Genomic DNA, 24,340 nt, shown 5'->3' on the forward strand with positions numbered 1-24,340 from the left:
CTTCCCTCTAAGAGCCCCCAGAGGCCCCAGAAAACGTTAACCTTTGGCTCAGCTCCCAGAATTTCTCCTCCCCCGGAGCGTGTTCATGGTCCTGTCTGACAAGGGATTCTCAGCTGCAGGATATCCCCTCTGACTCTCAGATCCATCAGCAATGCTTCCTGATTCCCAGAGGAAAGGAAGTGCATGGAACTGGCTAAAGAGGGAGGGCCATGGAACAGGATGGTTACTACCAGCTAGGCTCCTCCATTACAACCAGAGACAAGTCACTGAATTGCTCTGTGCCTCAGTCTCTTCACCTGTAAAATGGGCATAATAATAGTACCCACCCCAGCAGGGCTGCTGTGAAGGTTAAATTCTATACTCCACATGATGGACTTAGAACAATACTTGGCATGTGACCAGCACACAATTCACAGAGGCTCTTTCCAATAGCTGGTAAGGATGCAAAGACATCCTGACCCTGTGGTCAGCATGGGTATTTGGTGGCTTCAACTAATGAGAAATCTGTAAGTCTTTTATATCTAGAGGTCACCTGCTCCTGGCTCCAGTCTTAAATTGTGTCTGGCAGTGAGAGGAAAAAGATGTAACAGTGGAAATAAAACTCAGAGAGTGTTAGAGCTGGAAGGGATGTTATAGCTCCTCTGGTCCAATGACCTCACAGAGCAGTGACTGCCCAGGCCTGGGGTTTTCACTCCCGCCTCCGCCCTGGACGTGCAGGCGAGGGGTGTGCTGCTGGGGGCAGGACTGTTACCACCCGGGGCAGCAGGAGCTGGGAGAGTGCCCTGCAAAGGCAATTCTGCATGGCATGTGCCACAGGACCTCTGTGCCTTAGTTTCAGAACCAAATAGAAGAGCTCTTGCATGAAAATTCTCACTGTAGGAAAAGTTCTAGAAAGCAAAGCAGTATCAAGTATCTTTATATCTTTATCAGTGAATCGATGTCAGGTGAATAGAGGAGAAATTTGTTTTGCAAGTAGAGTGGGCATGGAGTTTTCTAGTGCAAAGTGCCCTTGTTCCTCGTTTTAAAACAATATAGAAAAGGAATCCCAGAGGAGAGACCCAACCACACATACAATGTAAACCATAGGCCTTCCCCTCAGGGGCCCAACAATCTGGCTGGGAAGATGGGATACAGTCATTTCCAATAGAAAATGTCAGATGATAAATAATAAACAAGTGACCAAGGTAGCAAGTGTCAGTACAATCCAAACTAGAGGTCACTGCAGGACTGGGCAAGCAGGGAAGGATGCCTCCTGGCAGAGGTGGGTTGGGGCAAGGACCCTGACATGCAGAAAGGGTGCAGGTGAGCCCCAGAGGGAGGGATGGAGGGAGGGGGACTCCCACCAGAAAGGAGTGGACAGGGAGTCACTTGCAGTGTGTCTGGAGGGGTGGGAACAGAACCACTTGGCTCCAGTCTCACAGGGAAGCCTGGGAACCAAGGCTGCAAAGGGAGGCTGGGGCTGGATGCGGCAGTCCTCAGACTGTAGGCTCAGAGTTGGGTTTGAAGTCAGGGAGCAGGGAGCCAGGGAGAGTTGTTGAGCAGAGGGTGTGATGTGAATCCAGCAGGACTGAGGGAGAGTATTTTTGGCAACAGGGAGAGAAAAGAACTGAAGGGGGTAAATATGAGAATGGGAAAATCAATGAGGACACGCTTGTAGTATTCTAGATATAGAACGGCAACTTGGCTGAAAAGGACGATGGGAGTGGAGATATCCTTACGGAACATCTCCAGGACCTGGTGAGTGGTTGTGTCTGCGTGTGTGGGTGTGGGTGTGGGTATGTGTGTGTTGGGAGAAGAGAGACCTGTGGGAAGAGGAGAGAGGTGAAGATAACTACAAATTTCAAGCCCAATGGACTAAAAGAATGATGGTAATGTTGCCAGCAATAGGGAAGTCCAGTGGGGAAAAGAAGCTGCCCCTGCCCTCTCTACCCACTCTGACTTCATCCCTCCCATCTCCCCACCCTCCCATTTCAGCCCCACTGGATCTCTCCCCATTGTTTTTTGCATCCCTTAAAGTCAGCTCTGGGTCCCTCTGCCTGGAACACTGCTCCTCCTGCCCTCTGTGTCTCACCCCCTCCTCCGCACTCCCTCGGTCTGCACTTGAGTGTCCCTTCCTCGGGCAACCCTTCTCAGGTTCCCCGGTCAAGAGTCAATGCCCTTGGTACACACTACCACAGCCCTCTGCTTCACCTTTTACCACAAAACTGAACTCTTCCAGGGCAGGAACTATGTTGGGTCTTGCCAAAACACCTCCCAAAGTGACAGGCCCATCCGCCAGTCAAGCTCTTAGTTGCAGACCACAGAATCCACTCCACTAGGTTAAGCAAAGAGGAATGAATTACCAGAAAGAGACCCCAGAGACATGAGAGGGCTGAAGAAAAGCCTCCACGTTTAGATTCCAGAAAAGGTTGCCAGACACCCCAACTGGGTTACCAGGAGGGCTGTCCCTTCTGCCTTGGGCAGGAAGACACCCAACCAGGAATCACCTGCAGAATCGGGAAGCCACCCCCCCAAGCTGCCAAAGCACTCGGGTCACACATGCATCTCACCAAAGGGCTTGGTGAAACCATCTCGTTCCTACCCATAGCCTCAAGGGGGCTTGGGGAAGGCTGGTCTTTGGTTTTCCAGCCTCTGTAACACACTATAGAGGTGGGTAAGAAGGAACTGGAGTGGGTGTAGCTGCTGCAGCCCTCAGTAACAGGGATCACAGAATCCAGCTGACTCAGGCTCACTTCAGACCTGTTGGATTGAGGTGTCAGTGGGGTTCGGTATGGACTGGCGAGCAGCTGCTGGGGATGTGGAATTAGAGATGGGGGTCCGGGATTTATCCCGGGGTGGGGTCAGCTGAGTACAGCTGAGAGGGAGGTACAGGGAGAGGAGAGTGATCCCTGAGGAATTCCTCTGTGAGCAAGGGTGTCTGCAAAAATACCTGTCAGCGCAGCTGCGCCTTGCCTTCGGCTTTTGAGAGTCAGAGGGAAAGATAAACCAGAAGATACTAAAAAGAAACCAAAAGAACACTTAATGATACTGGAAAGGAGCTCACAATATATAATACAGTGCATTTTATTAAACAGTATGTATGGTAGAAAGATGTTAGATAGATAGGCAGGCAGATGAAAAAAAATGTACGTCAAGATGTTACCTCTGGGCGGTGGGATTGGACTATGGGTAATTTTTCATTTTTTTCTTTCTATTAATCTAAAATTACCTTAAAATGTGAGTAGCTACTATCTTTGAATGGAAAACAATGACATATCATTTTTAAAATACTCTAACACAGTACATCTCCATATGAGGATGTTCGGATGAAATAATGAGAATCCTATGAATTCCAGGAGCCTGCTCCGCCCGTCCCACTACATGGTTCTGGTTTGGTCTTTGGGTCTCTGAGCTGACAACAGCCCTCTCACATCCACAGAGCACCGTCTCCACTAGTCTTAGCAGGGGCGACCTCAAAGCTAAATAGTGCACATACATATGATCACCGCCCTATTCCCTCCATGCTGTGGAAACTTAACAGCCTCGGCAACTATCCTTCCGCCCTTGGGATGTGGACCGGCAGGACAGCCTGCTCCATCCGGGTGGGACAGACACGTGGGAAGCATCATGTGTGGTTCTGCCGGACCTCAGTCTGGGCAGGTGGAGGGTCGGAGGTGGGGCGGGAGACGGGGGTGGGGGGTTCGTACAGATGTTACAAAGCTCGTGGTGTCTCCTGCTTCTCCCAGAGCTACGCAGACCAAAACAAAATCTCCGTCCTGGACTTCTTCAGGAGCCTGAACCCTAGTGGAGAGATGATGATGCCTGTGGGCGAGTTCCGGAAAGCCATGATACAGGTAGGTGGATGCCTCGTGGCCGCAGGCACTAGGTGTGCGTGTGTGCACGGTGTGTGACAGACAGAGACACACACGAGCATTTCACAGAGCTTCCCCGCTGGCTGTGAGGAGCCAGCTGGTCCACCTCCTCTATCGAGACCCAGAGGGACAGCTAAACCTCCCTCCATCACCCCCTGACGCCGTTCTCTACTGCATGGCTGGGTGCCACTGATGACCCACGATGCTGCCCAAAGACACACGTGCTTCATCTTCAAGGTCTTTCTCCCCATTGCATTTGGCTACTGGGCAGATTCCACACGGGAGTAGGATAAGAGACCACATCCCAGTGCCCCGGTATTTTACCTCAGGCTGTATCGTCTTGGCTGAAATCCCACACCTTCAAGTGCAGGATATGATGGAGGTGCTGAGGAACCCTTGAAATGCAAATGTGAACAGGTCTGGCTCCAGAGCACCCCTAGGAAGGATGGGCCCTGCAAGAATAGGACTCTGTGGGGGTCCAGAGTGGGGATAGGACCCTCGGAGCTGGGCCTGAAGAGGGCTGGCTAGACTCGGTACCAGGGAGGGAAGGATGAACCTCCCACACTGCAAAGTCACTGCCGCCCACTCCACCTGGACTCCCACCTCTTTCCCCCACAGGGCCCCCCAGATTGAAAGGAGAGGCTCGGGGGTCTGGGCAGTGACCCCTGGGTGTCGGGGGCACTTCTTCCTGCCCTGCAGGGTGTGTGGGTTCAGCTCCCTCGGATCTCTCAGTTGCCAGCTGTGGGCCCAAGGCGAGTGAGTGAAGCACTGTGGTGTGTGTGTGTATGTGATGGGGAGGTCGGGGGCGGGGAGCAGAGAGCTCCACTGACCTTGCATGTTCTGTCCACCTCCTCAGCAGAACAAGGTCCCCATAAACCGGTACCAAGTCAGGGAGCTGATAAAGAAGCTGGGCGAGAAGACAGGCATGGTGGACTTCAGGTCAGCCCGGCCCCACTGCCCAGGCCTCTCTGGGCTGCCCCTCTGCCCCCCGGAAGGCCCCCAGTTCCGTCTAAGGCACCCTGGCTCCAGGGGCCATGCTGGAGCGATGGGGATGCATGGAGCAGAGGGCGAGGCCCTGGGGTGGGGACGGGGTGTCAGACAGACAGACGAGAGGACAGAGGCACCATGGGGAACCGCGGGTCATTCAACTCTCCTGGAGCGTAGGCAGCCAGGCAGGTGAGGAACTCCTTGAAGAGACCAACAAGGACCTTGACAATGATCATAACAGTGACCAACATCCATGGGCCCTTACCACATGCCAAGTACTCCACCAGTCAGCAGACAGGTGCCCGGATTCTCACAGTACCCAACGGGCACTAGCGTGCTCCCCACCCTACTGTGAGGGATGAAACAGAGCTTCAGCGAAGGAAGGCATGGAGCCAAGTGCTTGCGGCCAGAAAGGGGCAGCTGCAGCCTTAGGACCCAGGTCTGCATGGTCCGGGCACCTGCTTCCCTATGCCAGACCTCCGGGCTGAGGCTGCAGGACCCGCTGGTCTGCACATGGCCCTGCAGCTGCGTGTCTTGAGGAAGCCCTAAGGAGACTGCCGGAGGAGGCCCCTGTCTGATCCTGCCCCACGGCCCTCCCCCAGAACCTCTGTCCCTGCCTCTGTCAGAGTCCCTCATGCGTGGAGGAGCCGCTGCCTCTGCTGTAATTCGGCTCTAATAGTAAGGGTGAGGCTGTGTGCAGGGCTCTCAGTCTCCAAGTGTTTAGAATGGGGTGATAACCACAGCACCCAAGAGCGTTTCTTAACAATAGAGTGGAGACAATGCACATGAGAGGCTGGCACATGATGCTCTTGGTCAGGAGCAACACCATCATCCAGCAAGCATCGCCCCAGCAGGGTGGTTCAGGCGTGCACCCCACCTCGAGGGCCCCCCACCCCAACCCGCCCTCTCTAAAGCACCACCTCCTGTTCCTCGGGACTGGTGGGAGGAGCCCAAGGCAGAGGGCTGAAGATCAGGTCGGGTCCAGCAACCCTCCAGTTTTCATCTGAGGCCGTGTGGCCATCAAGAGGCGGAGCTGGGGCCTCAGGACCCAAGTGGGGAGCTCTAGCGGGCACCTCGAATTCCCCTGCGGTCACACACACTGCAGTTCTGTTACTTCCGATTGAAGAGCAGAGTTATCTTTCTTTTTTATTGTTGCTTGAAATTATCATTTTTTGTTACAAATCATATCTACTTGTAAAAGGCCTAAGTCCACAGAAGTGCCGTAGGGAGAAAATGAAGGCACTCTTTCACCTGCCCCCACAGCTCCTGCTGCCCCCAGAGTGCGCTTGTGAGCAAGCCCAGATGCATGCTTCGGAAACTTTTCCCACATACTTGCAATCAAGTGTGTGTCTGTGTGTGTGTGTGCGTGCGTGTGTTCTCCAAGTGTTAAAAACATGGACTCTGGGACCGGGCCACCTTGGTTCCAACCCCAGCTCCACTCCTGTGGAACTGGGCAGTTTACCCAACCTCCCGGTGCCTCAGTCTCCCCATCTGTATATAGGGCTGGGAGCTTTCAAGGATTAAATGAGTTAAAGCCTATGAAGCACATAGAACACTAGCTGGCATGTGGTAGACTCACAGTATTTTACTATACATTATTTGACCCTCACACACACACACACACACACACACACACACAGAGTCTCTTACCATAAATAGAAGCATACCAGGGCTTCCCTGGTGGCTCAGATGGTAAAGAATCCACCTGCAATGCAGGATACCTGGGTTCAATCCCTGGGTTGGGAAGATCCCCTGGAGAAGGAAATGGCAACCCACTCCAGTCTTCTTCCCGGGAGAATCCCACGGACAGGGGAGCCTGGTGGGCTACGTCCATGGGGTCACAGTCAGACACGACTGACCAACTAACACACATGCACAGCACCATACTGTCACAGTCCTCTGACCTTGCTCTGCCTTACAGTATGGTTGGGCGAACTGTCCACGTTAGTATCTTTAGATCTGTCTCAGCCTTTTCAACCACCGCGTGGTATATCACCGTGCAGAAAGAGACTCTCTTACCGACTGTTAGGTTATTTCTAAAGTTTTGCTGCCACAAGTAACAGTCACCAACTTCCTTTCGTATGTCGTGTCTGCACACCTGTTTGTCTAACGTGGGTTGGGTGGCTCGGACCCAGGAGGAGCACGTCCACATTCTAAAATTAAATCTGCTGCCAAAGCTGACAACGTAAACCCACCCTCATCCCTGTCCGGACGCTGAAGCTCACCTCGGGCATTGCTTTGCCAAGACGAGAGAGGGGTTTACACACGGTCTCACTGGGGTTCGAGCCTGTCTAAACACTCTCGGCAATCAGCCACTACTAGGCTGCATTGGCACTCAGCGTTATCCCCTTACCTTTCAATCCAGTTTCTTGAAAATGACGAGGTCATAGCAACACGTCCAGTCTGGAAAGACGTCTCGGCGACAGAGAACTCCTGGCACGTCGGCTGGTGGCAGGGGAGGAGGCGGAGAGCTGGCTGAAACCTCGGTGGACAAACCCCAAGGCCAGGGCTGTGAGCCAGCCAATAAAGTCTGGCTTGGGTCTCCGGGCTGCTGGTGGCCTGCCCTTCCCCTGGGAGCACCCTCTGGTTTTAGGGGGCCCGTCCTTGGCGGCCTCATCAAGAGCCATGAGACAGATTGGGAGTGTGTGGGGTTGCTGGGCGACAGAATGAGAGCAGTGGGGGAAAGGTCAGCGCACGCAAGCAGTTGCCACTGTGCTTGTAAACTGTGTCTGGGGGCATGGCTGAGACTCGGGAGGAAGTGGCAGAGGGAGCAGGTGCTCAGGAAGTGAGGACGGGGCCTCTGGACACACAGGCCAGGGTGTCACCTGGAGAGAGTCCGGGCGGGAGACGGAGCGAGCTGGCATCCAGTGTAGCCTGGCACAGCCTGGCCATCTGACCTTGGAGCCTCGTGGTTCCACCTGAAAAGTGGGACAGCTGAAACCAAAGATCCCCCGCCTGTTCTAGGGATCTGCCATCCTGCATTTCTTTGTAAAATTCCTTGGGAAACTGGGGAGGCATGAGGAGCTTAGCAAAAGAAGAGCAGGTGTAGCCAAGAACAGCATATGTTGAGCCGGCGGGGGGAATGGGTGCCTTCAGGGGTTTTGATTAAGCCCGCCAGCCGCCTCTGGGACGAACAAGGGCAGGAACTGTCCTTTGTACCTGTTCAGTGCCTGCTTATAGTAGGTGCTCAATAAAAACAAGAGGGTGAGATGAAAAAACTCATGCACCTGGCAATTGCTTTGGGCAATCGAGGGAAAGCTGGGAGAGTTTGGGGGTGCCCAGGGGCCACACTTTGGAGCACCAGGGAAGTGCTGGAATGGCACCTGGGAATCAAGGCACCAGCCCTCGGGGTTCACTTTACTTCTTCATCAAGGGTGGAGGTGATGTTAAGCCCTTTCTGCACATGTGGTGGAATCATGATCTGAAAATCTGTCCCCCTCCCCACAGCTTATTTTCCCTCCCTTCCCTCATTCAGAGTCTTAGCCTAAAGTTGAATTTCTGTTAATTAGACTGTTGTATGGGCTCAGACGGAGAAGGCAATGGCACCCCACTCCAGTACTCTTGCCTGGAAAATCCCATGGATGGAGGAGCCTGGTAGGCTGCAGTCCATGGGGTTGCTAAGAGTCAGACACGACTGAGCAACTTCGCTTTCACTTTTCACTTTCATGCATTGGAGAAGGAAATGGCAACCCACTCCAGTGTTCTTGCCTGGAGAATCCCAGGGATGGGGGAGCCTGGTGGCTGCTGTCTATGGGGTCGCACAGAGTCGGACACGACTGAAGTGACTTAGCATAGCATAGCATAGCATATGGGCTCAGAGTCAAAATTAGGATGATGAAAAGAAAAGAAGGCAATAGAAGGAGTTTTTGAGCTGAAACTCACATCTACCCCACCCATCAGGGTATGTAGATATATTTGACTCCCCAAATAAATCGGATCCCCTTGAAGTCGGGGAGCTTGCCTTTTAAGACTATTATAACCCTTGAAATTCTCCATCAAGTCCATGCTCATAACTGAGCATCCAATAATTACTGGTGTCTGGGTGGAACCCAGAGGATTATGAGGCTATTACATCAAAATTTGTTATGGACTGTAGACTGTTGTTCATTCATTGTTTGGTCACTCAGTCGTGTCCAGCTCTTTGCAACCCAATGGACAGCAGCACGCCAGGCTTCCCTGTCCTTCACTATCTCCCGGAGTTTGCTCAAACTCATGTCCATTGAGTCGGCAATGCCATCCAACCATCTCATCCTCTGTCGTCCCCTTCTCCTCTCGCCTTCAATCTTTCCCAGCATCAGAGTCTTTTCCAATGAGTCAGTTCTTCACATCAGGTGGCCTAAGTACTGGAGCTTCATCTTCAGCATCAGTCCTTCCAGTGAACATTCTGGGCTTATTTCCTTTAGGTTGGACTGGTTGGATCTCCTTGCTGTCTAAGGGACTCTCAAGGGATCAATGAAAACAGCAAAGTAAGCCAGAAGGAAAAACACCAATACAGTATACTAACGCGCATATATGGAATTTAGAAAGATGGTAACAATAACCCTGTGTACGAGACAGCAAAAGAGCCACTGATGTATAGAACAGTCTTATGGACTCTGTGGGAGAGGGAGAGGGTGGGAAGATTTGGGAGAATGGCATTGAAACATGTAAAATAGCATGTATGAAACGAGATGCCAGTCCAGGTTCGATGCGCGATACTGGATGCTTGGGGCTGGTGCACTGGGACAACCCAGAGGGATGGTATGGGGAGGGAGGAGGGAGGAGGGTTCAGGATGGGGAACACATGTATACCTGTGGTGGATTCATTTTGATATTTGGCAAAACTAATACAATTATGTAAAGTTTAAAAATAAAATAAAGTTAAAAAAAATTAAAAAAGAAAAAAAAAGAAAATAGCAAAGTTTTCTCAAAATGTTTTTATTCACCTTTTGCCTAAAAGAGAAAAGGCAGCACATTTTCTTATCAAAGTTATTTCTGCGTGTGTAGTTTTGGAGGAACGATGGACATATGGAGAAGCCACCATCCGGGACCCTCCGGCCCACCCCTTGACACACACCCCCATCACGGAGGCCCAGCTGAAACCCTGCCTGCAGCAACTCTGGAACCTGCCCAGGTGTGGTGTAGTTCCTACTTATGGCCACTAGGTGTCAGGTCAGCTTCAAAAGTCCACCTGAGGACTGTTGAATCAGCTTGCTTTGTGGTCCTTGCTCTGCCCTTTCTCTGACTTCCCAAACTTCTGCCCCCAGGAGCCTGGCATGATGTCAGAGCCCCAAAGCGTCCAGCAGCCTGATGCTTGGACAGACCTGTCCTCATTATGAAGCAAAGTCACTCACATCGACCATGAACCCTTGTGTGTGTGTGTGTGTGTTAGTCGCTCAGTCATGTCCGACTCTGCAACCCCACGGACTATAGCCTCCCAGGCTTCTCTGTCCATGGGATTCTCCAGGCAAAAATACTGGAGCAGATTGCCATTCCCTTCTCCAGAGGAACTTCCCAACCCAGGGATTGAACCCTGCATCGCAGGCAGATTCTTTACCATTTGAGCTACAGGAAGTCTTGTAGTGAGGAAGAAAATCAGGTGCTCAGTACAAGCTCCAGAAACATTCAGGCCCCCACCCCCAGCCAGCCCACCTCGGAGCTGGACAAGACCTGAGAAAGAGCCCTGCTCCCTTTAGGGAGCACTACACGAGGAACCCACCCACTGACGAGGGACTGACTCGCGCTTTAGCAGCTTGCCATGTCAGGAGGCTGCCAGCAGGAGGATCCCAGCAGAAGCTGAGGACCAAGGTAGAAGGAGAGGGGCCAGGCAGGAGTAAGAGAGGCTGGCTGGTCAAAGATGGCCAGGCAGCAAAGGGGGTTAGCTGAAGTGCAGGTACCCAGGGCATGCCCTCCTTCCATGACCAACTTCAGTTCAGTTCAGTTCAGTCGCTCAGTCATGTCTGACTCTGTGCAACCCCATGAACCGCAGCATGCCAGGCTTCCCTGTCCATCACGAACTCCTGGAGTTCACCCGAACCCATGTCCATTGAGTCAGTGATGCCATCCAACCATCTTATCCTCTGTCCTCCCCTTCTCCTCCTGCCCCCAATCCCTCCCACCATCAGGGTCTTTTCCAATGAGTCAACTCTTCACATGAGGTGGTCAAAGTATTGGAGTTTCAGCTTTAGCATCAGTCCTTCCAAAGATCACCCAGGACTGATCTCCTTTAGAATGGACTGGTTGGATCTCCTTGCAGTCCAAGGGACTCTCAAGAGTCTTCTCCAACACCACAGTTCAAAAGCATCAATTCTTTGGTGCTTAGCTTTCTTTATAGTCCAACTCTCACATCCATACATGACCACTGGAAAAACCATAGCCTTGACTAGACGGACCTTTGTTGACAAAGTAATGTCTCTGCTTTTCAATATGCTATCTAGGTTGGTCATAACTTTCCTTCCAAGGAGTAAGCATCTTTTAATTTCATGGGTGCAATCACCATCTGCAGTGATTTGGGAGCCCAAGAAAATAAAGTCAGCCACTGTTTCCACTGTTTCCCCATCTATTTGCCGTGAAGTGATGGGACCAGATGCCATGATCTTAGTTTTCTGAAAGTTGACCTTTAAGCCAACTTTTCCACTCTCCTCTTTCACTTTCATCAAAAGGCCCTTAAGTTCTTCTTCACTTTCTGCCATAAGGGTGGTGTCATCTGCATATCTGAGGTTATTGATATTTCTCTCGTCAATCTTGATTCCAGCTTGTGCTTCCTCCAGCCCAGCGTTTCTCATGATGTATTCTGCATAACTTAGCTTTGCTATTTTTTTATTATGAAAGTATGATAATACATTTACTGGAGACTTGGAAAATACAGGACAAAGTTACATACAGTTCCACTATATATTACAATTATTTTTTAAGTAGATAAATTAAGATTTTAGTTGGAACTTCAATATCAAACTCTCAAAAATTAATAGAATGAAAATATAGAAAAGTAGGATATAGTAGACCTGAAAAGCACCATGAACCAATTCAACATAATTAAGATTTATACAATTTTCACACAACAGTAGGATACAAATTCCATTCAAGTTTCCATAGACTATAAACTAGGAGACACTGGAACACATCCAGGGACATGAAACGAGGTGCAAAAATTTCATGGTCTAAAGGTATTGCAATCATACAGCCTGTTATCACTGTGGAATTATGTTCGAAATCAATATCAAAAGATATTTGAAAATAACACATTTTCAAGTATGATGTGACATTTATTTACCAAGAGAAGTCTTTGATTTAGCCATTGAAAGCCTCGAGAAAGTAAGAAGACCGAAAAACCAGCAAGGGTGATTGCAGAGAAGAAAAACACCTAAATGAGAAATTAATATCAAACATACTATTTAAAAAACCATGTATTTGAAAATTACATGTCAACTTTTTAATGATGGGTGTATCTTAGAAACTGTAACAAGGAAAATTAGAAAATATTTGTAAAAATGAAAAGAGAATTTACCAGAATTTGCTGCATGCAGCTGAAGCAGCTCAATGCAACTGAATACAATGTGGAATTTTGAATAAGATTCATAAAGCAAATAGTGGACGCCAGCATAAAATTTTATGAAGTTTGAACAAAATTTGTGCTTTAGTAATAATTGTGTGTGTGTGTGTGTGTGTGTGTGTGTGTGTGTTAGTCACTCAGTCATGTCCAACTCTTTGCAACCCAATGGATTGTACCCTACCAGGCTCCTCTGTCCATGGGATTCTCCAAGCAAGAATACTGGAGTGGTCTGCCATTTCCTTCTCCAAGGGACCTTACCAACCCAGGGATTGAACCCTGGTCTCCCTCATTGCTGACAGATTCTTTACCATCTGAGCCACCAGGGAAGCCCATCACATGCTAATATCCTGGGTTTTTTCTTTGTTTTGGCTTGTTTTTGTACAACATAGTATTTCTTTATATTCTCAGAATTGGATTAGAAGTTTCAAGCTTCATATAATTTTTTTTAAATCACTAAGATAATAAGCTTTCCAGACTTTCAGCAGTAACACTAAATGCCAAAATACAGGGAACTATATCAAAGTTTTGAGTGAATATAAATTAGCAATTGAGCATTCTATTCATACTAAGTAAGACAAGTAGAATCAAAATGTCATAAATTGTTTAGCTAGGCAAAAATTAATATATTTTCTAAAATATATGTTTATATTATATACACTATATATATACGTACACACAAAAGCCTTTCTACCATGCTTGATAAAGGCTTGAGAAAGAACAACAACCAAAAAAGAGATGGAGGATCTTTTACTTTTATCCAGTTTGTTTCACTTTTTCTATTTCATATTCAGTGCCCCCATTTCATTAAGTTTACATTTTTCAGTTTCTCCAACTCAGTTTGGTTTTGTGCATTAACTCTTTATTTTGTTTTAATTTGTATTGGAGTTTAGTTGATTTGTACTGCTGAGATAGTTTTGAGTGTACAGCAAAGTTTATGAGTTATACATATACATATATCTACTCTTTTTTAGATTCTTTTCCCGTGTGGATCATTACAGGATACTGACTAGAGTTCCCTGTGCTAAACTGTAGGTCCTTATTAGTTATCTGTTGGAGGAAGAAAAGTTGGGAGTTATATCAATCCCAAACTCCCAACTTTTCTTCCTCCTTTTTTCCCCCATGGTAACCATAAGTTTGTTTTCTACATCTGTGACTCTACTTCTGATTTTAAATGAGTTCATTTGTTCAATTTTTTTAAGATTCCACATATAAGCAATATCATATGGTATTTGTCTTGTCTGACTTACTTCGCTCAGTACGACAATCTCTAGTTCCATCCATGTTGCTGCAAATGTCATTATTTTGTCCACTTTTATGGCTGAGTAATACTTCAGTGTATATATACCATATCTTCTTTATCCACTCGTCTGTCGATGGACATTTAGGTTGCTTCCATGTCTTCGTTATTGTAAATAGTCCTGCAATGAACATTGGGGTGCATGCATCCTTTTGAATTATGGTTTTCTCCAGACATATGTGCACTAACTACATCCTCTCAGGAACCCTGTGCGGTGAGATCTGTGATCATCCGCATTTTATAGCTGAGGGAATACAGACATGGAGAAGTTGAGCATCTCACCCAAAGTCTTCTGCTAGTAAGAAGCAAGGCTGAGATTCAGACCTACATCAGCTCTGTAACCTTGAGCTGGTCACTCATCCTCCCTGAGTCTCCATCTCCTTATCTGTTAATAGCATGATAATGGTACCCCCTCCCCCACAGAGTTGCATGTGAAACGCTGAACCCCAGTCCTGGCACAGGAAGTCCTTAATATAAGCATGCCCTCATCACAGGGGAGTTCCTCTCCTCTGAGGGAGATCTGCAGGGAGCTGAAGGTCCTGCAGGCACCTTAGGGGCCAAACCGAGCAGCCATCTTTGAAACACCCAAGTACTGGGTCTTTGAAACACGGCAGGAAGCATTCCAGTCTCAGGCTTTGGTTAAACCCTTGAGTGAAATCAAAGGAATATGTCCAGAATCTTAAGAACTAGGGGGAGGCAGGAGGGCCAGGGACCAGGAGCATGCTGTGGGCAACACGGGATGAGGTGGACATCTGGCCTTTTTCTTGGTTCTTAAGATCTGAAGCCCCTTCCTGGGCTGGGAGGGTCCCACCTTACAGGCTCTGGGAGGGGCAGCTGGGACTTGTAGCTTGGACCTACACCAGACACACGCACTCCGGGCTCGATTCAGGAGCTGGCAGCCGAAGAAGCTAAGGCCACAGAGACCTCCCTCTGGCATCTGTGTCTGTGCAGTTGGATGGAGCCCCTGAGCTGTAGTGGGGAGGAGGGGATGTTTCTGAGTGCCACCCACGGGTCAGCGGTACCCGTGGTGGCAAGCTGTGATGTCCTCAGAGGACCAGGCTGCCCTGCCAAGCGGGGACCTGGCTTGGGATTGGTTTTGTTTGGTTTAGTTTTTAAACAAAAGAAAGCAATGATTGGCAAGGCAAGCCTGTCTCCTAAACACTGACCTTGAACTAAAGGGAAACGGTGACCTTGAACTAGAGGAAAGGGACAGTGCTCCTTCAGGAAGCAGACATTCTGGAGAAGAAGAGAAACTGAGGGCACTGGGGTGGGGTAGGGGAACAGCTTCCGGGGCTCAGCAGGGCCTTTTAGGAGGGACAGTGTTGTGATCCTGGGAGACCTCTCTGCTGTTTTCCCAGCTCTTAGGGAGTCTGTCTTAGAGAGTCTCTTGGACGGCAAGGAGATCAATCAATCCTAAAGGAAATCAGTCCTGAATATTCATTGGAAGGACTGATGCTGAAGCTGAAGCTCCAGTACTTTGGCCACCTGATGTGAAAAACTGACTCCTTACAAAAAGATTCTGATGCTGGGAAGGCAGGAGGAGAAGGGGACGACAGAGTATGAGATGGTCGGATGGCATCACCGACTCAATGGACATGATTTTGAGTACACTCTGGGAGTTGGTGATGGACAGGGAGGCCTGGCGTGCAGCAGTTCATCGGGTTGCAGAGTCAGACAGGACTGAGCGACTGAACTGAAGCTGACTGGCTGGATGTGCCTGGGATGAATGAAACCAGCCCCCATACGCTATGGTATAATGTGAAAAGAACAGGTCTTTTCCCCAGTTTCTAGCATGTGCTTCAAAAAGCCCTTGAAATTTCCTGAGTGAGGGGAGTGCCTTTGTTATGCTAATGAGGGGTCTCAGGGTGGGCCCCACCTAGATAGCTTCCTAGATAGCTTCCTAGATAGACCACAGGTGTGAGCTGACCGGTTGTTCAGCCAATAGAAGGACAGGGAGCTGGAGACTGAGTCACTCATTAGGCAGTGTTCAATCAGGCCCGCCTACACCGTGAGAAGTAATGAAACCCCAATGAAAATGCTGGACACGGGGGTGGGGGGGGGTGGGGGATTCTGGGGAGCGTCCTGGGAGGTGACGTGCCCCAACTCCACACCCTCTCCCCCAGGTCTTGCCCTGCAGGCCTCTTCATCTGGCTGCTCCTGAGTTGTAACCTTTATAAAATAAATGAAACTGCCATCAACAGAACAGCACTTAAACAGTGAGTTCTGAGGGTTTAGGGTAGTGAATTACCAAACCTGAAGGGTCATGGGAACTCACTACTTTGTTTCTGGCTGGTCAGACGTGCTGGTCCTGGGGAATCCCGCTTGTGGCTGGAAGCACAGTGGGGTAGTGTGTGGGGGACCCAGTGCTTAACCTGTGGAGTTGACGCTAACTCCATTAACTGCATTGCGGCAGACCCCAGGTGATGTCATCCCAGGCGCAGCAGAAATGGGAAATGTGTACGCAAAAACACGCTCACATCTGAATTACAGGGCATGGTATGTGTCCTTGAATGTGTCCACGCCCAGCAGGAAAGGCTTGCCTGTGTACTAACCCTTAGACCCGCCTGCCAGCATCCTAACAGCAGGGTTTCAATGCAGCTGCTCCTGAGGGTGTACCACTCTCCCGGCTGTACCTCGATCTTGCCAGCAGAGGGCGCTCCAATCCCACAAGTCCTCTGACTCAGGACCGCGGTCTCAGCTCTATGGCAGGGTTGGGGAAAAACACAAAAAGAAAACAGGATTCCAGACTGGCTCAGGGAAATCAAATCCTTACTGTTGTTTAGTCTCTAAGTCGGGTCCAGCTCTTTTGAGATCCCATCGACTGTAGCCTGCCAGGCTCTCCTGTCCTTGGATTTTCGCAGGCAAGAATACTGGAGTGGGTTGCCGTTTCCTTCTCCAGGGCATCTTTTTGACCCAGGGATCAAACCCATGTCTCCTGCATTGCAGGTGGATTCTTTACCACTGAGCCACCTGGGAATTCTTACTGGGTGTCTGCAAAAAGGCAGCAATGCAGCCGCCGTCAGCAACACAGGAGTGGCCTGGGTCAGAACCCTCAGTCTGCCCCCTCACCGTCGATGCAGCTTCTTGAAGCCTGAGCTTACAAAACAGGGGCCCTCTTTTTTTTTTTTTTTAGGGGCCCTCTTTAAAAAAAAAAATACAAATTTACAAATATGATGTCAGGCACAGTACACTCATCCCAGACTGGACCGTGAGCCCCTGGAGTCTGGGCTGAACTGTCCACACATAGACCCCCACGCCGAGCACCATTCCTGGGGCAGAGCAGGGGGGAAACGCAGAGATACTCAGTGGATACAGTCAAAGATGGGAGAACGAGCAAAGCGGTCCCTGCTCTCAGCAGCCCCGCTGTGGGGTTTCCTGAGAACTGTTCCCGCAGACACGCTCCCGGGCACCCTGGCAGTGCCCGCTGCAGACGCGTTTGGGGTGAACACCCACAGAGGCTCCCAACAGCAGGACGACTGGCCCCGAGCTGTGGCTCCGGCCAATCGGTGGAAGCAGATGCTGCAAGGGCACCAGAAAAGCGGGGGACTGGACACCCGTTGGGAGATCCCCAGGGTGGATCCGCAGGGAAGAATCCACATGGGCGTTTCTTCCAGAAGAGGCCCCCCTGGTGACACACTCCCTGGCCCCCCAACCTCACAGGGACGGACTTCCCAACTGCCGCGACCCCTGCCTCACAGAGCTGGGGAGGCGATAAATCAGCCAGGAACCAGCCAGCTCGGGGTGGGGGGGTGTCTGCAGTGAAGGAGCCTCAGTGGTGGGCACCCTGACAGAGTGGTGGAGAGGGTGACCCCGCACTCAGTTCTGCCCCCTTCCCAGCCCCTGGCCGATGCAGAGCCCCACCTGGCCCTACTCTGATCCAGCAGGGGTGAGGGGCAGGCCAGCGGGTAGGGGTGCAGGCTGGGCGTCCTGCTGACCCGTGTGGCACTCCTGACGCAACCCCTTCCCACCTTCCCTTGTTCTTTATGGGGGGTCTTACCACATGCCAGGCCCTGTGGGTGGCACCAGGGTCAGAACCTTGAGCGTCGCCATAGGCCAGATGTGAATTCAAGGGGCAGCTCCAATCAGGGACACGGGGCTTAAGCCCAATCAGAGAGGCGGACATTGATCAGACAGGCACGCCAACAGGGCCACTCTGATGACTGCTGCAGAAGGGCAGCATGGGGACAGCGAGGCAGCCCTTTGGCCTAGAACCAGCTTCCAGCTAATCTGACTCTCACTGTGACAGTAACAGTGAGACCTGCCGCCTACAGCTTTGTGAGAGTCGATGGGACCCCGCACACAGACCGCCCAGGACCCCTGGCCAGGTCCTTGGTGCACCCTAAGCGGAGGGTGACGAGCTTTCTCATCCCTAGGCAGGTGGGAGCCTGGGGGTGCGGCTGCAGTCAGAACGAGCTCACCCAGGCTGTGGCGGCCAGGGCAGAGGAGCGGGGTCAGGCCCACCTTCCCTCCGGACTCAGCCTTTCCCTGCAACTGGAGGGCCGGCTTCCCGCCTGCTCCCTGACCTTGGCCAGGCGCCGCTGCCAGAGCCCAGCACAATTTCCAGGTCAGTACACTCCTGGATCGGGCCCCACCATCCCCCAGGGGCAGTCATCCTGCCAGGGGGCGGCTGAGCCAGCCACTGTGCCGGGGAGACCAAGAACAAAGCGACCGGGCTTGGCCCGGCGGATGCCAGGTCTGCAGCTGGTAAAGCCACACTGAACACCCCCCTCGCTCCCGGCTCCACCTCCCATGCAGAGGGGACGGTCCTGATGGAGATCTGAAGTCTAGGGCGGCAACCGCCCCACCACCGAGTCCTGCCCAGAGCCCTGGGCCGCTGAGGGGAGCCTGGGCTCAGCCACCCCCACCATCCCTCCTCCCACCATCAGGGGTGGGGGAGTCCCCAGGCCCTTCTTGCTGCCTCAGTTTCCCTGGGGGGGGGGGGGTCAGGGTGGGGCATCACTGATGACACTGATCACAGCATGAGATGTGAAGGAGCAGAGGTGGCGGCTGGGGGGGGTCTGGGGTTTCCTGGTCAGATCTGCCTTCCAGCCAAGGTCCAAGAGACAGACAGGGTGGCGCCTCGAGGGCCCAGGACTTTCTGGGAGCAGGGCTGGTTTTATGGGTGTGGCCTGTGCGGTCACAAGGGGTGGGGGGTTCCACAATTAGGAAGCCCTGGGGCTTGGTTTCCTGCTCTGCTGTCACTGTCGTCAGACTCTTAATAATTTTCTAACAGATATAGCCCCACAGACTCTTTGCCCGGTCCTGCCTGACATTGGCACACCGAGAGCCGTCCCATCTCGGGGACAGAATTGGGGGGTGCTGGAGCAACCAACCACCACCTCCCACCCCCTAAACACTCCAGTGATGATGAAGACAGCAGAGGCCTCCTCTCGACTTTGGCCAGGTGGAACCTGTGATTCTGGAGGGCAGGGGAGATGCAGAGCAGCCCTGAGCTCACCAGGGGCAGGAGAGGCCAAGGTCAGGGGAGAACTCACCCCTCCCCCTTTGCCCCCTCCACCCCCCCACAATAGGGGAGGGGGAGCCCTGACCACCCCCTTCGAGCTGAGTTCTCACCCGTCCATCAGAGGATGCTGCGATGCCTAGGCAGGTGGGCAGAGACACCGGCCCGAGGCAGGAAGGCTGCAGCCAGCAAGACCAGCCCAGGGCCCCCGCTCTGGCCTCCAGTCTCCAGCCAGGAGGTAATTCAGAAATTCCTCCAGAATGCTGCCCAGGCCTGCTGGCCTCACTGCCCCAGTCTAAACCCGCCCGCCTCGGCTGCCTGACTCCTGGTTTCCACTTCCCAGAGGCCAGCGGCTGCTCCCGCCCCCTCGCTCACAGCTGGTCCAGGGTCCGGGAAACCAGCTGGCAGGCAGGGAACTGGCCCTGGCTTCCTCGGCTCCACAAAAGAGGGCAGAGAGGAGGCCCAGCCCGGTCTGCGGGGTGGGTAAAGAGGCGAGACTGAGCCTTGGGGATCTGCCCGAGGCTCAGCCTGGAGCCTGGCCCAGTTCTCAGAAGCCAGCCCGGCGGAGTCTTGCCCTTCCTGGCAGAGGGCTCCAGGCAGGAGCCAGAAACCCTGGGCGGGCCCTAACCCAGCACCCCAACCTTCTGTGCCCAGAGGGTGAGAACTGGGCTACCCCACCCCCACCCCAGGCTCCTTCCCCAGCATCTCCCAGGATCCCAGAATCGCTCACCCGCTCCCCATCAAGATGCAGATTTTCTCAGGGAGGCTGGGAGAGGCCGGAACCCCTGGCAGCATTTCCCTTCTTCGTGTCTGCGGGAAGCTGGGCCAGCCAACCTCAAGAAAGACCCAGAGGAAAGGGTGAGGGAGGCAATTCGGTCAAACTGGCAGTGAGACTTCTGCAGGGGAGGAAGTGAAGGGAAAGTCGCTCAGTCGTGTCCGACTCTCTCTGTGACCCTGTGAACTATACAATCCATGGAATTCTCCAGGTCAGAACACTGGAGTGGGTAGCCATTCCCTCCTCCAGGGGATCTTCCTGGCCCAGGGATCGAACCTAGGTCTCCTACCTTGCAGGCGGATTCTTTACCAGCTGAGCTACGAGGGAAGACTTTAAGGAAGGGGACAAAAGCGTCGATGAGTTTACCGGATTCAAAACCACATCCAGGGCAGGTTTTGCTACCAGGGCCACTAGCGTCACGAAGGCCCCTCCTGGGCTGGATGCTGAGGGCGCAGAGCAGGTCAGAGCTCCGAAGTAAGAGCCCAGCTTTGCCACTGACCGGCCACAGGAGCCTGGGCGGAAGGCGACAGCTCTCGTCTGCTGCTTCCTTACCTGTAAGGGGGGAAATGGTCGCCCCCTTCCCGGGGGCGCTGTGGGTATCACTAGGCATCCTGGGGGGCTGGGCGCCGTGCCTGGCTCAGAGGGTGCCCCCGCGGCCAGCATCGCCCTTTTCCACGGCGGTAACTCTGCCTGGCCCTGGCCCGAGCTGCGTCCCCCACATTCCCATGGCCCAGCAGCACTTCTGGGCCTGGTTCTCAGACTCAGGGTGTCAGCGAGCTGGAAGTGGACACAGCCGTCCTGGGAAAGGGCTCCTGAGGTCCCCCCAGGAACACTTGGCCCCCAGCGTGGTGGAGCCTGTCTCCGCTCCTCACCTTCCCCCATACCACGGCTAGCACCAATTCCCAGTGGCCGGGCGAACCTTCCCAAAGGACCCCATGGTAAAGCGTCTGCCTGCAATGCAGGAGACCCAGGTTCGATCCTTGGCCCAGGAAGATCCCCTGGAGAGGGGAATGGCAACCCACTCCAATATTTTTTGCCTCAAGAATCCCATGGACAGAGGAGCCTGGTGGGCTGGCTACACAGTCCATGGGGTCGCAAAGAGTCAGACACGACTGAGTGACTGAACAATAACAACATTGAAAGAATCCAGAAATACCCTGGCTCACGTCCAGGTTTCCCGAGTCTACAAAGCTGCAGAACACACGTCTTCACTCCTCATCTCCTTGGAGAGTAAGAGGGCCCCCCCCTCTACACCCGCAGGGCCTTGAAGTTCTGAAAGTCAAGCACGGCCCTCATGGCCGACCCTGGAAGGGGTCCCTGCCAAATGCTCCTGCATAACCAGACGCCCCTCCGCCCTCCACTGCCTGCTTCTCAGAAACCCCTGAGCAGAGCTTCCCCCCAACCGTATTCCCCTCCTGCCTTGACTTCTCTGTTCCTGCCTGAGGCCTGACTCTTGGCCCCCGACTTTTAGCCATGACCTCTAGGCCTCTACACCTCTGACCCCTCCCACCTGTCCCCCTCAGTCTCCCTGACATCAGACAGCGCCGCTGGCTTTGCGTGTGAAGCTTGGAAACAGCCGATAGAATGGGCGTTGTCATCCCCTCGGAGGTTACAGCATTCACATTTGGCTGCTGGAAAGTACAGAGGGATGGGGTGCTGGCTCCTGGCTCCCCAACTCTGCAGGGCCTCCCCAGGGGCTGGGCAGGAGGGAAACCGGCTCAGCCTCGGATGTCCTGAGGTCTCACCAGGCTCTGTCATTCAAGGACAGCCAGCACCTGGGAGCCGGGTGAGTCTACGGCCCTACAAAGGACAAGAGCACTTAACTCAGCAGCTCCACGACCTTGACCTCACTGGTATTCGTTTCTTCCTCTATAAACCGGGATCAATCCCGCCTCACAGGCGGAGGTGAAGAGTGAGTACTGTGTGTAGTCTTTGAGCCATGGTGGGTTCGTGTGTGGTCAGTTGTCAATTACGCTTCATCAGGTTTGCGTGCACGTGACATCTATTCTTCGTGCAGAATTGAGTTGACGTGTTCTTGTCTGACAAGATTTGGAAACATAGATGCTCAATATGTGCTCGATTTCCCTGAGCTGGGCACCATGAAAACACACATTCCCCCATGGACTTCTCTCTCTCCTTTGCCCAGAACGAGCCCCCCTGCACTTTGCAGGCAAGCACCATGAGGATGAATCTTCGCTTGGCACCCCCACACAGTCCCTTTGCTCCAGGAGATCCGTGGAGATCCCAGGGTGGTCACCCTGGGGTGGACTGGAAGGCTGAGCCTCCTGGGATCCCCAGGGCAGGAATTCCCGGGCAAGGCTGGACTCAATTTCTGGACTCAATTCCACATTCCTTACCCTCTGACATGCAAACATGTAAATTTTCTTTTTCCCATTACTAAGCTTGATTTTTGTCATAAACCACATTCATCCTTCTATCATCTCAAAGAACACAGAATTTAATTTGATAACTTCCAGAGAAACTTAGTCACTGCAGTGGTTTCTAAATTGTTTCATGATTAAACTCCATTACAATCAGGATTTCGCTCATTAACCTCCTCCTCTCTGGGGCTGATTCTAACTTTGGGGGTCCAGGCAGTTTCCCAGGATTGGTGCATTGGAGTCCGTGGCTCAATCTTGATCTACCCTGTGTAGCTCATATGCTGTCCTTGGGCCTGACACCCGCACCAGATCCCTCCAGCCCCTAGCCCGGCCTCTGCATCATCCTTGCCCCTGCAGAAAGACATAGGGGTACATTCCCATCGAGGGGTCTGGGGACTCCCGATGGGGTTGCCCAGGACTCCATGTTGTTCAGTCACTAAATTCTGTCCTACTCTTTGCAACCCCGTGGACTGCAACACTCCTGGCTCCTTTGTCCTCCACTATCTACCGGAGTTTGCTCAAATTCATGTCCACTGAGTTGATGATGCTAGCTAACGATCTCATCCTCTGCTGCCTCCTTCTCCTCCTGCCTTCAATCTTTCTCTGCATCAGGGTCTTTTCCAATAAGTTGGCTCTTCGCATCAGGTGGCCAAACTATTGGAGCTTCAGCTTTAGCATCATTCCTTCCAAGGAATATTCAGGGTTGATTTCCTTTAGGATGGACTGGTTTGATCTCCTTGCAGGTGTTTCTCCTCCCAGCCATCTTGGTTGCTGCTTGTGATTCATTCATCCCAGCATTTCGTGTGATGTACTCTGCATAGAAGTTAAATAAGCAGGGAGATAACATGCAGCCTTGTCGCACTCCTTTCCCAATTTTGAACCAGTCAGTTGTTCCATGGACTGACTGTCTTCCCAGAGCTACAGCCAGAAATCAGCCACTGGTCCCTTTACTCTTAGTTACTCAAATATAACCAGGGCTTCTAGAGTCTGGCCCCGAGGATTCACCCAGCCAGGGCGGAGGTGAGAAGATGCACACTGAGTTCCCCACCCAATGCCCAGCTGTCTTCCTCCCTGGGTGATGGGGAAGGGGAACAAAGGAAGGTGGCAATTAGTCTCGCCTGATCTATGTCCCATCTGTAACCGTTAAGCAATGTAGAAGCTTCAAGTCTGCGTCCAGATTCATCATCTCGCAGTTTCAAGCCTGAGGGGGGTCTTAGGCTTGCTGGTCAGCTAGGACTTGCCTGTTGTCTCACTGCTTCAGGGAGAGGAAGGAATGTAAAGCCCTCCCACAAGAACCACTGCTGAGGTCATAACCTACAGTGTCCTCTGCTGGGAGCTGGGACCCAGAACCACGGACAGGAGGGCCCGAGAGCCACCTCCTTCCTCTTCCAAGGAAACAGAGATAATGGTCGATCTCAGCCCCTCCCCCCCGCCAACCCCGCCATAGACCAGAAAGGGCTCCCCTGCAGGCTGGCTTTCTGCACTGTCCCTGGTCCAGTTCCTTTCAGAGAAACTCAGCTTCAGCCTGCTCTGGCTCTTCCTGCTCCCCACTCACTCCTGCCTGCACACCCTGGTCCAGAATACAAGCTTCCAGTCAGATAGACTAGGCTGTACCTGCCTCTAGCACCCACCACCAGTGTGAGTTTGTTGGGCCACATACAACTTTCGGCTTCAGCTTGCTTGTCTGTAAAATGGGAATAATAGTCACACTTCCTTCCTCGGGATGTGAGAATGAGACGAGAGGATTAGTGTCAAGTGCCGAGTTCAGCGTCTGAAGTCAAGAGTCAAGAGAGGGCAGTAATTTTTATTTCGGTTTTATTTATCATCGTGCCCATCATAGCAGGGAAACGAGTTGATGCACCGCCCCCTAACAGAGCCCACTGGTCATGCACTAACCCAGGAGAAGGTGCAAACGCTGGGTCCAATGACCGGTCTGGGTGGCTGTGCTTTCCGGCACTTCCCAGGAAGAGGACCCATTTTGCCAAGCTGTTTTAGGGGCTGGAGAGAGAGGCCTTCACCAACGAATAAGCTCAGTACAAGAGCTGTTTACTGAAGCA

The 24,340-nt window shown here is 52.2% G+C and overlaps 2 protein-coding genes across 3 annotated transcripts in view; one reads left to right on the top strand and one right to left on the bottom strand.

The window, feature by feature from the left end:
- LRRC74A (leucine rich repeat containing 74A) overlaps positions 1–7,308 on the top strand; it is a 31,003-nt gene extending 23,695 nt beyond the window's left edge. Inside the window, exons 12-14 of the mRNA XM_070797902.1 lie at positions 3,726–3,833; positions 4,708–4,790; positions 7,204–7,308. Coding sequence (XP_070654003.1) covers positions 3,726–3,833; positions 4,708–4,790; positions 7,204–7,228 — 216 coding nt within the window. The 3' untranslated portion in view covers positions 7,229–7,308. The remainder of the gene's footprint in view (positions 1–3,725; positions 3,834–4,707; positions 4,791–7,203) is intronic.
- The window catches only part of ANGEL1 (angel homolog 1), a 67,652-nt gene extending 60,331 nt beyond the window's left edge, over positions 1–7,321 (bottom strand). The window contains exon 1 of one of the 2 annotated variants that reach the window (XM_070797899.1): positions 7,192–7,321. The gene's annotated coding sequence lies outside the window, so the exon portion shown is untranslated. The remainder of the gene's footprint in view (positions 1–7,191) is intronic. The other variant, XM_070797901.1, reaches the window with a different exon arrangement.
- Between the last annotated feature and the right edge of the window lie 17,019 nt (positions 7,322–24,340).

Source organism: Bos indicus, chromosome 10, assembly GCF_029378745.1.
Source record: "Bos indicus isolate NIAB-ARS_2022 breed Sahiwal x Tharparkar chromosome 10, NIAB-ARS_B.indTharparkar_mat_pri_1.0, whole genome shotgun sequence".
NCBI lineage: Eukaryota > Metazoa > Chordata > Mammalia > Artiodactyla > Bovidae > Bos > Bos indicus.